Source organism: Cyprinodon variegatus, unplaced genomic scaffold, assembly GCF_000732505.1.
Source record: "Cyprinodon variegatus isolate N-32 unplaced genomic scaffold, C_variegatus-1.0 Scaffold25, whole genome shotgun sequence".
In the NCBI taxonomy this organism is placed as follows: domain Eukaryota; kingdom Metazoa; phylum Chordata; class Actinopteri; order Cyprinodontiformes; family Cyprinodontidae; genus Cyprinodon; species Cyprinodon variegatus.
This window is the reverse complement of record NW_015150478.1, coordinates 1055935-1072207: the sequence shown is the minus strand read 5'-3', so window position 1 is coordinate 1072207 and position 16273 is coordinate 1055935. Positions and strand designations below refer to the sequence as shown.

Here is a 16273-nt window from a genome sequence, read left to right as displayed (position 1 = left end):
ATAGAAACTGCTCCCAGGAAAGGATATGCCACACAGTAATAAAGCAGTTTCTGGTGTTACTGCATATTGTAGGTTAGGTAGCACAGCAACCAATCTCCACCACAACCGTCATGCTGCCCACAACCAGTTTCTAAGACAGTTTGATATAAACGTTTCTTCCCGCTGAGCAGTTTGTAGTGGGACACCGCATGCGCATTTCTAAAAATGGAGCTCTGTACAGATGTGTTCGGTTGATGTCCTCTTTCCGTCTCCATTGAGCCTGGTGTGATAAATATCACCAAATATCATTTTTGAACAACTCTTGGAAAGAACTTTATGAGACTCTTGGAAGAGATGAAGACGCCTTGACAATCTTGGTAACAACTAGGTTTTCTACTTCTACATGTACAGTACTGTGGTGTTTTAAGCTTCTGGTGCATGGTATACTCCCCCTTAGAGTCGACCAGAATGTAAGGTACACTTTGATATAAACAGGAGAAAGTCCAATAAGGTATAATATGCTGTAAACAATACGTCAGCAATGCTCTGCATGAAGATTAAATGAGCCCCTCGTTTGCCTCCTGAATATGTGGGTAGTAGATGAAAGCGCTAGTAAGTGAGAGCCTTTAATATCACAATAATAGTTGCTGTTTGATTTCTCTACTTTTATTGATAATGGGAGAGGACTAGCAGCACTTCAGATGCAGAAATCAGTTTTGAAAAGGGGATGTTTTTTTATTTTTGAATTGCTACCTGCTACTGTGGCTGGTGCACTGTCAGAATCTACCTGCCACTTAATCAAATTACCTGCATTTGGCCAGTGGCATATAGAGGTAGGATTTACATCCTGTTATATTAAATAACATCCCTCACAGCAAAGTATGGCTCATGAGATGACCAATAGAAATCTACAGAAATGTAAAAATGTGGGGTGTCCATGTTGTCTGGTTATGTTTGGCCCAACTTGGATAAATGGAAACAAATCTACATAAACTGCCTATAATAAAATTTATAAGCTGTAGAAGTTTCTGACTAGTTGGATCTGAAAACTCTACTCAGGCAGTTTGCATATCTAAAAACAAATTTATATCCACAGCAATATCAGCATGTACAAGAGTGTTAACGTCAGTGCTTGACTGTAAACAGACACTACCAGCACAGTTTGCAGTAGAGGTAGGCGGATCGATCCTAGGATCAATACCATCGATACCAACGCTGGTATTGATTTTGAACAATATTCGTTTAACAAGATCTATACTTTAAATTCTCTCCACATTAACTGCAGGGGATTCACCAGTTTCCCCGTCTGTGTCACAGCACTTTGCTGCTCCCCCATGAAGCACCGTTTGGCTATATTTTAATGCCATAGATGAAACAACGGGAAGATATATGGTTTGTAAAAAGCCAGTTAAATGCAGTGGAAACACAACAAGTTTATGTAAGTACACGAAAAACCATGAGCAAGACAACGTTGAGCTACAGAAATGGAGAGAGGGGACGAAACTTTGCTTGTTGCCCCGATAGACCCTCGACCCTCAGACAGATGTCACTGAAAGAGTCGTTTCAGACCTCCAGAGAATATTCAGGTAGATGATAGTGATCACCTCCATATTAACTTACAAAGTGGATATTATATGTCATATGTTACTAGAGCCCACCCAGAAAGTGTAATTAAGAGCAGAAGGAACCCAGTACATTTATCCAATTAAAACATGTTAACTAAGTAGGGTTGTCAAAAGTATCGATACTCAAAAAAGTATTAATACTGAAACGTTGTATCCGGATACAATAATAATTTTCAAAAGTATCAATACAGCCATCTAAAGTGCAGAATAGTGGATAATGCACTTTCAGAACACTGTGTGATTGAATAATTCTGTGCATTTTTTAGTTTCAGACTTTTTTTGTAACAGGTGCAGCTGCTGAGAATGATTTTTGTTTAACTGGTTTGGCCAGTGTCATTGTTATGTCTGCAAAACATAGCCAAGGAAGGAACACTCAATTTTAATTTTGTAAGATTACAAATTTTTTTATTTCTTTAAATCAATATAAGGAACTGAAAAATCAATATTATATTGGGCAGCTGAAAATCGATAGATCGCCATATCTATTTTTCCCATACCCCTACTAAACAGCGTTACAGCATCACCAGTTCAGTGCTGTCAATACTGTTTGTCCATGAAGTGTTTCTCCCATGCAGGCTTGGCTGGTGTCACTGACCAAACTGATTTCTTCATCCTTTGAACTTTCCAGCTTTATTTTTCCTCTGTTTCCTAAATAAACCCCCTTGAATTTCCAAGGGTATTTAATTGGAGGTTGATGGGCTACTGCTCTTTTCCAGTAGTGGCACCTTGACTGTGGAATTAATTTTTATGCAACCTTGGCAAAACTAAAGCCTTTAAAAAGAAGCAGAAGAGTTTCCACTTTAGCCCAGCTTTTATGCTGATAAGAAGTTTTAAGACTTGTACTCATTTATATCATTTAGCTTTTTATTGCCTTATTCATTATAACTATTATACACTGGTGTGTATAAGTCTATCACTTACATTCAAGAAAATACACTTTTTTTAGGGTATATTTCAGTCACATAACAATTTATAACTAAATAAATAGACATTTTATGCAAGGGGGGGTTGATCTTTGAGTAATTTGATCTGTTATGGTAAAGCATACAGTACACTGCAAACAATTGTTAGCTGAGTAAGTACATATTTCCTTAAATAAGTGCATTTTTTCTTGAATTAGGCAGGTGAGTGAGACACTTTGAGAATGGAATAGGGACTATTTACATTTAAAATAAGAAAACAACAGTTGCAGTCTTTTATTTCAAGTGCATAATATGTGATTCTCTTATTTTAAGCCTAAACATACTCATTCCCTTGGCAGATCATTTTATTTACCCATTGAATTAAGGGTAAATACACTCATTTTAGGATTTTTAAAACTTATTTCTAGAGTGTTTTTGCAGTGTAATATGCAAAATAAGACTATGATCTGTTTTCATGCATTAGCTCTGCCTATTATTATGTGAGTTAGATTAGACAGTAAACATCCTGATTTAACCTCTAAATTTGTTCTTCAAGTCACAAACTTCAAAATCTCCCTGTTGTGTCTGTTATTTGCTCATGGGACACACATCTGACAGACAGGGTGGGATGACATCTGGGGATCTGATGGAGCCCTGTATGAACAGCCTGGGACTGCGCTCAGTCTGACAGACTGAAGTCAAGGTCAGTCAAAGACGCACGGAACACACTCGGCTGCCATCTCTGTTGGAGGGAGCTCTCTCTCACACACACACACACACAAAGACACAAACAGGTCATTAACTCTGATGGATTACAGCACATTTCCAACTAATAACAGACATACTTTTACACACGATGCATGGATGCACACAGATGCACAAATCAGTCTGTGGGAGCACATAGAAACACAGATGGGCATGGACCTTTCACCTCAGTATCACCTTCAGCTAATCCAAGCGAGACTGAGAGCAATCCATCCACTGGCCCCACAGATTTACCCATAATCCCTGAAAATGAACTCATTCAGAGAACAAGACTCCTTCCTGTGTGCCTCTGCTCACAATCTGGCCACACGCATGCAGACAGACACATTTTGTATGTAGAAAAACTTTGGATATGCTGTACTGCACCTGTGTAAATCTGAAAAGGCACCTTGAGAAACTATCAGACGAAGTTTGGGAGGAATGATGAGTGTGTGTGTGAATATTTCCGGAGTCTGTAAATGTGTGTGTAGGCACAGATTTAATTGGATGGGAATGTCACGTAGGACAGCAGACATGAGTGCTGTCGGTGGTGTAGGTCGTACACCAATTACTGCTCCTTCCCTCTTCAAAACTAGATGGAAGATGGAAGGCTGAGATCTCACTTCATTACCAAAGTAAGCTTCTGTGTTTATAGCAGCCAAGTAGGGCATCACTGTGAGGGCATGTGGAGAGAGAGTGCATGCGTGTGTATAGTGTGATGAGACAAGGGGTGTTTTCTTTTCATTGCTACATCTAGAAATGGAGACGTGCTGCATTAACACAGCTGGCTGAAATGATTTAGGAGAAAATTGACCAAATGTAGTAAGGAAGGGTGTTTTAATGTTGAGCCATATTTACACAGTGAAATGCTTTTCAAATACTGAATGTACTCATGCTTATCTGCAAGAAAATTATAGTGCCAGTAAAAGTATTCAAACTCTGAAAATGTTTACCTTTTTTTTTTTCTTTAAAGCCACAATTTTAATGCATTGCTTATGTAATAAACTAAGACCATATGAGTAAAATATAAAGTGGAGAGCAAGTAAAAAATACCAGATATGAAGTCTGTGGAGCATTTTCATTGAACCTTTCCAGAGTAAATACTTACTGCAGTAGATCCACTTTAGAGGCACTTTTAGCTGCAAGAGCAGCTAAGAATCTCAAACAGCATTCAAAAGTAGAAAAAAAAACTACTTTTTCCATCTTCACAATAAAGAGAGCACCTGAAGAGTTACAAGTTCTTAATTTAATTTAGGTATAGACTTTCATAGATCAATCAGTGATAAGTTTAACTATTTAATTTTGCACACATCTGGCCTGAGCACCTTCCTCCACAGGTGGCCTACATCCCACTACATGGTTTGTGGCACACTGGATGTGGAAATACTGCTAGCCTTCATTCAACAATGACTTGAGCAGTACATGACAATGAGTCCTCCTGTGCACAGATTCTCCCAGCTGTCTGAAGCTCCTCCAGAGTTACCATTTTCCTCTCTCGTTAACTCTACCTCCAATCCACGACAACGTCTAGGCTAAACAATGTCTTGGTATGTTTAGTCTAAAATGAATTTGTATTAATAATGTAAAAATTCTTCCACATTTTGAGGGGGTGGCGGCCTAGTGGTTAAGACTTGGCTCCCAGAGGTTCTGAGCTTAAGCCCGACTCCTGCAGACTGCCACTCTGGGTTCTTGAGCAATTGTGTGAGATTAATTATGTTCAATTATTTATTCTTTATTTTTATTTACATCAAAGTTATGCTCCACCTGCAAAATACTGTATAAATAGGGTGAAAAGTGGAGCTTTTCTGCACTTTTCCTTCCATAGTGAAAGTCCTCACCTTGGCTGAACACACCACACACCCACCCACCCTCATGGGACAAATCTATATATAACAAACTAACCCCCATATCTCCAGTGTTGATCCTTTCCTGGGAGCAGTGTCTGGATATTGCAAGGTTTTTTTTACAGGGCTGTGCAGCAGAGTGGCTGCTGAGCGTCTTTGCAGCATCTGTCACATCCTAACCATTGATAATTAGCCAGGAGCATTGTACAGCAACAAGAGAAAGTAGAAGAGGGGCTAGGGTGGTATCTATGAAAGAGAATACATCCAGTAAGGGCTGAAGGGGGGATAACATGAAATGTGAGGGTTTTTAGGACTAAGGGATGGAAGGTAAAGGAGAAAATAGAGGGGAGAAAAACGGCTAAAAATTGTCAGAAGTGCCTGCCGATCGTTTATCAGCGTGGCAGAAGCACACCCGGCTCACAGCACTCATTAACTGCAGCATCTTCTTGCCTTTCTTTAGTATCATCCTCAAACACAGCTGTCTCCAATCCCCAGTGCATTTCTCCAACTGTCCCGTGCACAGACGTGCTCTGTACCCGACATGAACCTGCCGTCGTAGTTTCTGAGACCTTGGCGCCCCATTAGGAGGCACAATGGAGAGTAGTCGCTGTCTTTACCAGAGCATGTCAGACAGATGCAACGTTACCAGCCACGCAGGCCCCAAATACACCCATCATCTTCCTGCCCACCTAATCAGCACTGTGAAGAGACAGAGGGAGCAATTGTGTCGGAGAAGGAAAGGTTGGAGACTGTGGTGAAAAAAGGAAAGCAGCGGGAGGATGGGGCAAGAACCAAGGGCATGTATGGTGAATAAATGTGCTAATCTGTCGTATTTGGGACAACTTGGTTCCTCTGGAGTCTCATTATTACTGAAAGACTTAAAAACTCCTGCATAGATATGGGGATTGATGACATCTGATAAGGAGCAACATCTTCTGTCAACACACAACAAACACAGTCGGCAATACACCGTCTTAAAAAGGTATAATCTATGAACTTCTTCTTTTTGAGTTTTATGGAAACCATAAACCTACCTGTGTTTTATTGGGATTTTAGGATATGGATTTAAACAAAGTAGTACATAATTGATGGATGGAAAGGGTTTACTGTTTTCCAGCAGCTGTGCAAATAAACTCTGAAAAGAGTTGTCTGCATTTGTATTCTGTCCTGTGAATAAAAACTTTGAACCACCGCCTTCCACGGAATCAAAGCTGTGTTTTCTTTAAGGGGTGTCACCAAAAGTTTACCACCTCTATAGAAAACTTTGTTTGCTTCTTCTTTGAAAAATATGTCAAACTTTATCAAACTTAGTCAGATGAGAAGAGCAGAACAGTTTTGATTCATAAAACCTGCAGATTATATGAGTTAATACTTACCCCATACTGAACTTACCATTAATCTGATATCATGTAAATACTATGTAATCTCAGTTGATTTACATTTTCATTTTCGAGCTATGGCTGAATATTTAAATTTAAACCATCAGACTGAACAGGCAGTGAATATGAACTTCAACCATATTCACCACGGGAAGACCGGATTCCAACAAAAATATGTTAACAAAGGAGTATGCTTAGATGTAGCTCACTTAAATTCTATTTAATTTGATTATACTTAATTAATCCTGAAGGGAAATTCAGTTTTGTTACAGTCTTTCAAAGAAGAGAGAAACATACTGAAAGACATTACACAGACACTATACATGGGGGGTGACGCGGTGTCCGAGGCCTTGCTGCCAAAATCATATTTCATACTTTATCCTTAGCAGGATTTAGTGTGAGGCTGCAAAAACCCCCAGAACATAGCAAACTCAGATAACTTGACATCTTGCAGGCAGGATAACATTCGAGAAGGATGAGAGGTGCTCATGCTGCAGGTTTGTGGTATTTTTCCTGCTGGAAGGTGAATCTCCACCCCTGTCTAACCTTTTTGCAGGTTAGCCCTCCATTTAGCTCAGCTCATTAGCTCTGATTTGCTCCTCCATCTCTGCTAAAGAAAAACAATCCCACGGCATTAACCAACCATGTGGATGGCGTGTCAAGGGTGTTATACTGTGTTTCTTTTCCCACCATACATGTCTATTTAAATGTAGGGCCAAAATGTTTTCTTTTATACGTTTGTCCCATACGTCCCCTTTGGAAAACAGCAACTGGGATATCTAATTGTTGTCTTTCTGCTAAGGGCTTTTCTTTACTACTCTTTATTAAAAACAAGGTTCTCGAGATTTGGTTCTCCTCTAGAGACACCATTAATGTCTTGGCTGCTTTTCTGATTAATGATCGCTTTGTCAGGCCTTAGTTTGAGGTGGACAGCTATGTCTTGATAATGTTTGCATATTGCTGCATACACTATGCCTTCGTTATCGTTCTCCACACCTTTAATTAAACTTTAAGATAATATTTGCTCACAAATGTTCTCCAGCAGACCTCTGCTGCCCTAAAGGAACAAAAAAAAGGGTTAAATTGGATAAAACTGGACTTTTTCCCCCCTTTTTTCAGAATATTTAGACACCTCTCCAGCAGTCTTTATTATTACTGGTGACTCATACAATAAAAGACTGAGCTTAAGTCTGGTTACTTCTGATTAAGCCTGTTTTTTGGTTGCCTTGACCCAGATGATGGAGAATTTAATCAGGATATTTTCAGATTAGATAAATACACAGCTGGACTCTAGTTACTAATAAGATTTATGAAGGGAATGGATTGCACTGGATTTATGCCTGGGTGTCATATTACAGGAAGATTAACTACAAAGAAATGCCGCACTTTTCAGATTTGTATTTGTAAAAGAAAATAAGAATCTTTCTCATTTTTTTTTTTTACAAATTTTTTCTACCTTATCATAAAAAATCTTAATAAAACAAAGTTTGTGGATACGGTGGGAAAAAGTTTAGATGTTCTATATGGAGAAAATAGGGAAGCAAAGCTGAAATTCTCTCACATTCAGTTTCACATTTGATCCTCACAGGAACTCTAATAATTAGTTGTAATGAGCAAATTTAAAACAGCAGGGCAGACTAACAATGCCCGATTCAGTCTTACTGTTTGTTGCACAGGCTTACATAAGGAATCGCCAGTAGTGTAGACTTAAAAGACATGAGAGGATGGGGAGAACGTGTGGCTGAGGAAGATGCAGAGGGTGAAGGGATGCCTTGACAGCTCAGTAGAGGCCATTGCTGTGAAGTTTGTTAATCCTGGGGAGAAGAGATTAGCTCCACAGGGGGGGACTGCCTCAGCGAGGGGCCTCTGGGAGCATGAATGTGCCCAACCACAATGCCATGGTGTGTGGCTCCCTTTACCCAACCCTTTCTTTTTCCACCCCAACTTCCTACAGGCGCTGTGTAACCAAGAGGGAAAACAAACACCAGCTGAAATACACCAACTTTCAAAAGAAATGCTCAGCAGCTCTTTTCAGTTTAGTATTCCTGCACTAGGGCTGGGAGGGAAGGGTAAGGGCGTCTTCACATGAACTCATTGGTTCCAGTGTGACTGATGATGCAGGACTCCCAGGCCCACCTGCAGCTGCTCCATCTACCCTTCCCTCTCATCTTCCCAGGCTTGGCTCGATATTGCTAAACTCTTCTAGGCTGTTGTTTCTCTTCTCCTGCAATCTTTCTCGACTGTTTCACTGCAGGATCTCTGACACCTGGGGCTACCGAGCTGCAGGATCATCTCCCTACTGCTTATTTGCCCAACATCGCCAAAAGAGAGTGCTGTTGGGCAGGAGGCTGCAACTCGCAATGGATCTACAGTTTATTTCTCTATGCCGAAGCAACATTTGAGTGTGTTCAAATTAAATATCTCTAATTTATTTTCTGTTAGGCAAGGTGAATCCACAAAAGAATAAGACTGTGAGAAATTGATTAAACTGACCAGACTAGATGTAATCTGACTGTCCAACTACTTCCTTCCACTTTTTAACCATCTTAAACTTCTACCTGGGCTTTCCTTTTTTTTATTTTGATAAAGAATGCATTCAACGGAGAATATTTCTCATTTTTGGTAACGATTTAAAGTTTAAAGAATTAAAGTTTTATGAGTATGTTTCCTTTCTGCATTTTCATAAGATATCATAACAGGCTGCTTGCTGGCTTATTAGTCAGGTTATCTGCTCAAGTAGCCAGCCTGTAGTGTTGGTTTGCACAACCCAGACACATTTGCAAACATGCAAATTTGTCTTTTCGTATGCCAGCTTCATGTCGGACGGATTTTTAAACACTAAAATGTAAAATCTTTCTGTATATTAAGAGAAATTTTACAACTCTACCCTAACCTCTTATAAATTTGATGCAGGGCTTTTCCTACTGCCAGTGTTCCACAGAGGGGCGTCGCTTCTCAGGGTGACTCGCAGCGCAGCATCCGTACCACCTGCCGGCAACAAGTGCTGAATAACTTAGTAGTTCAAGAAGCATAGTAGGCATCAGGAAGCCTCCTCCTGCTCTAATCATGGTCTCACAGCGTGTTCATTGTCATGCTTTTACTGAAAAAATTTCTTCTGTAAGGTTGTTGAATATTTGCAATTTGCATCCTGCAGCTAACTAAGCCACGCTAGGAAAAGGATCCATTACTCAGAGAAAAAGCATAGCTCTACTAAATGAAAGAAAGTAAAACTTAACAGAAATTGAGGTTTTGTTAGGAGCAATGCAAAACCACTGCTAAAGTCAAACCAAGGCTGACAACTCTATAGGAGTGCAGCAACCTTCATTTAGACGGGGGGCACAATCCGAAGCTTAGCACTCAGTGACGCTTCCATGAATAATAACAGGCAGAAGTAAAGAGCAGGGATGTTTATGCAATAGCAACAGATGTTAATGAAACTGAAAAACAGTACATGAACAATAAAGCTTTCACAACAGATTTCACAGGCACGTACGCAGAAGAAAAGGTCATTTTGGTTTGAAAAGCAACACAAAAGCTTCGTCTTTCTCATTCAGCCTTGTTAACCAAACAGTACAACATCCCCAAGGAGAAAAGCTTGTTGCTCTACTCAGTATCATGTTGCTAACAGTCTTCATACAATATTAACTTGCAATAGAGCTCAGAGATGCAAAAACCTATGCATAGCAAGCAATAAATAAAACAAAACCAGCTGTGATTGACATATCATTAGACACCTATGAATTATTCAATATCTGCAATCATACTGGTTTGCCAAAGGATCAACATGCTGAGGAGTATGCAGGCCTGGGGTACCTGATTGCAAGTTAAAAGCCTCCCAAACTAGCCTGAACGCTTCTCTGAAAATCTGTCAGTCATTAGTGCAGAGAGCGGTGACAGGAATGAGCCAGCTCGGTCCTGTGTGTGTTGATTTGAGCCTCCTGCTGTTCCCAAAGAAAGCCGGGATCCTACCGGCTCTGAGATGGCTCTGATTGAAGACATAATTGTGATTGTGGGTGAATTTCACGGTTAGGAGCGTGAAACCCTCGGTGAGATGGATGGAGAGATGGAGAGCGAGGGAAGCGGAGTGGACTACAAATTAGGTGTCAAGGTGCTCTGAGCCAGAGCTGGGCGGTGAGAGACCTTGGATGGTGTTGGCTGATGTATTCAGACACACAAAAACAAACATACAGTATTTAACCTGATCTATAGACAGATTTCCTTGTTTTTATACATCTAACTAGTGTCTAAAAGGAGCTGGAATTCATCATGAATAATAAAAACGAAACCAACCCTTTTTATTTTTCAGATGTTCAAAACCTTATAAGGCACCCCCATGTTATCAACCTATTACAGGTCATCAACTCAACGGGAATTTACCTGTGCTGCATAGAGTCTCATTAATTCAACCATCAATTGATCTATACTCAGTGCCATGCAGGTGGGTGCATCTTAAAGTGCCTAGAAGCAAAGTAGCTACCGTCATAATGAACAGGCATATGTTTAAAATGTGTGGAATGAAACAAGCTTTAGGAAAGTTTTTCACTCCTTAGTGGCAGAAAGTCTCATCAGCATAGAAGTAAAAAAAAAAAAAAAAAAAGGGGACTGGGATGAATGTGAATGTAAAGTCTTTTAAAAAGTGTTCACAGTATCAGAGGAGCCAGATAAACTCAGAGTTCTGGATCAACACAGAAAGAGTCTTAAACTCAAGTTAAAAAGTGCAAAACCAATTTAGTTAGCCCCATTCTACTTCTCAAATAACTTCTGCTATCTGGAAAACATGGAGGGAGGATTCACAACATTAACACCTAGATGGAATCTAAGCAAATATCCTGATCAAACTATGTTTTTTAACAATGCAGTGACATGACTGACAGAGAAAGCCTCTGACTCCTGTCGAACCCTCCTGTCAGTCTGAGGCTTTACTCTCCATCAGACATCAATGTAAGGAAAACCAAAAGTATAAACACTTTCCCTAAAGTGCTTTGGATACATGAAGCAAAGTATGAAAATACATTGCTCTAAATTTAGTTTCCAATACATTAACAGTAAACAGAAAATATGATGAGAGCTGAATCTTCACACATAAAGAACGGCAGCATAAGGCTATTGCTTTTTAGCTCCTATTGCAAAGATGGTTCAGACAATGTTCCATTTATTTGAAATAATTTCACTTTGTAAACCTTTATAAGGGAAAACAGACTTTTAATAGCATCTTAAATACTTTTGACAGGTTCATTTTTCTTCACCTTGCAGAAACACTGTATATGCTTCCTTATTACCGAGCAAAACTAATTTCCTACTGTCCTACTACTATTTTGTTCTTTAAGTAAAATAAATGCAGGCTGTTTTAAAAAAAATTTACTTGCAAGTTAATCTTGATTAGTTTATTTTTCTTCCATACCAGAGGGGCTCTGACCTGGATTGCACTGTGTTGTTTTGTAAAGGGTGCATGCTGCTGATGTGAACAAATCCCTTTCAGAAAGTTCCAAAGCCAAACAAACTGGGACACATATGAGAGATTGACAATTTTATGATAACTTTCATCAACTCTGTAGAACAAAAAAACACTAGCAGAAATGGAAAACTCAAGTGTGGACAGAAATGCAAATGCACAATCAGTGTGAGAGTGGAGCAAAACAGCTCTTGCTGTTGCATCATTTTCAGCTTTCAGATCCTCACCAGTCATCTGCTTATCGAACAAGACAGCCATTCACACACACCGATTATAATTTTCTCTGTTATTAACTTGCAATATTACAACTGCTCTTCAGATGTGTGTGGTTAATTCGTCTTGTGCAAAGGCGACGACAACAAACAAGGCTAAAGAAACTGCTCACTTATCTCTACTAGACAGGAATTACCCCCGTTATGGACTTGCAGCCCTCGCTGCTAAAGTCACTGCTATCTTTTGAGTTCTGGCCTCACAGCGTTCAGCTAAAGGAAAGCCAAGTGTGTCTCACAGCAGAGCTACACCTGCCAACTCTGGTAGTTAGCTTCAAAATTAAGGATCAGCTTTTAATGGCACTCATTTATCAAAGCAAATCTGGATAAATGCTTTTAGAATAGACTCGAAATATTTCTTCAGCCGCTGCTTTTTTTTTAACCTCTGCCAAGAAACATACATGGTGATTCATATGTACTCAAGAAGTATAACGTTTAAAAATTTAAAGTAAGGTTTCAGTGTATGCAGAAACAAACTCCAGGCTCTTGTGCGTAGGACGTCAATGTTTTAGAATAAAATGTTATTTAGTTCACAGCTGTTCAGTGGGAACATAAGCTGTTCGGGTCATTATGATGGCTCCAGGCTACAAAACAATGAATATCTCAGTTTTACAGTTTAAACCGCAAATACAAAAGATGAATAATCATTTTGCTTTTAGTTTCAAATAAGAGTCTATTTTCTGGATTAAACTCCTGGTTATAACTATAATGAAATGCTGTTGATCTGTGGAGTCCTTCATCAAGCTGTTGGGATTGCATATGATTTATGGCACCTGCTTTTCAATTTAATTTGACAGACCCACTGCCAGTTGTTCACAAATCCTCCCTAATCTCTAAAATTTCCTCTTCCTCCTTAGTAAAACAAACATGCTTGCAGTATTAAGCTGCAAAGGTCCCCCACTGATTCATTGTTTATCCCTTTATCTGAAAAATAAATGGAAAAACGTAGAGTTCACTCCATCACTTTAACATGCATCATCGCATTATATGCTATGAATGTCACCAAAGAATACTGCAGGATGATGGGAATGTGTGTGAAAGGTGAAAAACAGAAAAATAGTGTAAACACTGCCTGCTAGGAAGAGACCATTAAAAATGACAATGGATGCAGAATTCTGGCCAAACCAGCAGGGATTCATTTAATCACTGATGGGATCAATTACGAGCAAGTGATGTTCCTTCTGGTTTTCCAGTTCACTCTGTGTCCCTACAGCATGCCTGTGAGGTCTTGCCTCAGGTCTGTTAAGGGGCTTTCAGTTGCTGATGCTCAAAATTAATCATCCAGTAGTGAGAGTGATTTACTTCCTGCAAAGGAAGACTAAGATCACTAATAAGAGAATGTTGTAACCTCACTCTCATTACTTTTCATCTCAATGAGGATAGATCACACTAAGGTTTCGGTACAAGGTGATAAGACAATAGATAACTGACTTGGCATCTGTATTTTGTTCATTTCAGCTTAGGGTTTATGCAAATAGTGCTCTATCATCAAAATTTTTTGTTATCATGTGAACATCCATGTAAAGAGAGAACGGAAGAGTTAGACGACCTGAAAAAGTGGAGAAACTTCATATTTATTTTTTTTTATTCTTGTACCAACTGATCTGGACTTTTAGTAAATGAAAACACTTGCAATAATAATTTTGAATGGTACGTTTCATTCTTTCCTAGATGTAAGGGTTGGGGTTGCTTATTATAAATCATCATATTGCTGTTATAAATAAACAAAATAGAGGTCTGTGTTGCTTAGAAACGGGCTAGTTAATGGGCTTCAACAATCAGCCTAAACATCTTCAGAGACCCGATAGCTTCTATATGTTAGAGCTATGATAAGGCTTTTTTCTTCTAGCCAAGTCAAGATCAAATCTAGCAAGATGTGCATGTTTGTGGGTAAGTATGTCCTCAGCTTTTCACTGCCAACCACAGGGGCATGAATACCAGAAGGAGAAAACCTCAGGTAGATCTTGGGGAGAGGTAAAGTAGGTTAAAGTTTTATGGTGCTCATAATTGAGTCCGGTTGCTAAGGGCCTCGGAGAACCTTCATGATTGCAGAAAAATGCACACAAGAGAACGGACCAAAAAAAAACCCACACCAACAAACACACAATGCTGCAAAGAAAAAAGAAACGCTGATTTCTTTGGAGGGCTGTATGCCCCAGATGCATCGACAGCCCTCAAATTAAGCAGCTCCGAGACAGATGAATCAAATGCGTTTCCATTACGGGGCAAATATTCCATCTACCCCCAGTCATAACGACACCGTATAGCAGCATTATGGGGAAATATCAAATTAGGCTGTTTCATTTGGAGGACTGTTGTGCATTGCAAACAGCTTTGGAGATCAATTGAGCAGCTAGGTAATGAGCGGCAGCGGCCTGCTCTAATATACTCAGTAATGTTCTTTTGATTGCTTTGGTTAATCTTGCTCTGCCATGCAGAGGGAGGTAGCCCCCTTCCTCTGCTAAAACACACTCGTCAGCCCAAGTTGGAAAGAAACAACTGGAGAGCAGTGGTTAAAAAAAAAGAGAAGGAATATGAATCAAACTATTAAATCTGGATAACTCTTGTTCATGTTTTTACGCTTGTAGGAATTCATTAGACTCTATGAGAACATTGCAAATGTCTGGCTCGGTGCTGAAGGACTTTCAATCATATCCCTGAAAAATAAAGAGGCCCCGGATGAATAGGACGCGTTGTTCAACCTTCAGAAGAAGACTTGGTGATACATTGACGCTAAAGTGGATAGAATCAGACACGCTTCAGCTCTCTGACTTCTGAAAGTAAATCTTCTCCCTCTCAGAAAAAAAGCAAAAGCCACTCAGTCACACCACAACACTCACAGCTGTGGCCATTTCATTTGCTCCAACTCAGCCTGATTCACCTGCACCTCTCGCTGTCCTCAAAAAACGCTAACAAACCTGTCCAACTAGTTTTGCAATATGCTGCACCACACTATTGTAGGCTGCACCATCTGCCACAATTTGTTGTGCAGTGTGAATATTTATTCACTCATAACTATGTAGCTCAACATCCAGCTATTTTTGAAGGTCCCCCCATGCCAAAAACAGCAGTCAAACTGCTTTTAGAGCTGGTCGCTCCACAAGAGATACAGAATGTCCTCACTGTCATAAGACATCCTCAACGGGTCTGATTTGTTTTTGTCTTACCTCTCTACATGATCCAGGTTCCCGGACATGCCAAGTCCTCCTATGGTGTACAGTTTCCCATCATACACCAGGCTGTTGTGTCTGCAACGAGCCACAGTCATCCGGGACACCAGATTCCAGTTGTCCAACAGCGACATGTAGCACCATACGTCAGCCACCATCACGCCTGATTCTGTGCCACCTGTAATGCATAAAGTAAAGGTTATTGGTGACATTAACACACTGTACAGTCAAGATGCTTAAAGCAAACTATTAGTACATGTTTGCAGATTAACCTTGATTGGTGCTCATACCCTGAAATTTTGAGCATTTTCCCAATTTCCATCAGCTAAAGATAGATTCGGTTTGTGATGTTGAGAAATGTTTGAAAAAGTTATCTTAATCCCAAGAACAATTTAATTATTTTCTATATTCCCATTTTCTTTTTTATGCCACCATTGGCACATTTTTTTATACAGTGGGCTGACAGGAAAGGGGATATGAAAGAGGGGGAGAGACCACAGGTTGGATTTGAACCTGGGTCGGCCACTTTGAGAACGAAGGCCTCCATACATGGGTTGTGCGCGCTAACCACTGCTCCACCAAAGCACGCTTGTCACCATTTTTAAATTGTTTGTGATATTGATAGTAAATAACTGGAAGCTCCAGCTATTTGGCTGTAAGAACATTTGTAAACTTGTTTTTTATGTCTTTTTACACCAGATGCCCTTCCTGATGAAACTGGGATTCAAACCTGTTTTCCATTATGCATTTAAGTCCATGACTTGGAGCACTAAATGAGAGGGACTTCTACAGTTGGTGTAGAAAGTATTGTATCATAACAAAACACTGCTACACTGATATCAGAGTGAGGAAATAAGGTGGATTTTATGAAACATCCAGCTTGTTAACTATGTTTGTCGCTTGTATTAT

General features: G+C 39.7%; 1 protein-coding gene across 4 annotated transcripts in view; it reads right to left on the bottom strand.

Moving 5' to 3' along the window:
* The window catches only part of klhl29 (kelch like family member 29), a 350083-nt gene that overhangs the window by 48021 nt on the left and 285789 nt on the right, over positions 1 to 16273 (bottom strand). For all 4 annotated transcript variants that reach the window (XM_015395203.1, XM_015395194.1, XM_015395219.1 and 1 more), the window contains one exon: positions 15362 to 15542. In XM_015395203.1, the coding sequence (XP_015250689.1) occupies positions 15362 to 15542 (181 nt within the window). The remainder of the gene's footprint in view (positions 1 to 15361; positions 15543 to 16273) is intronic.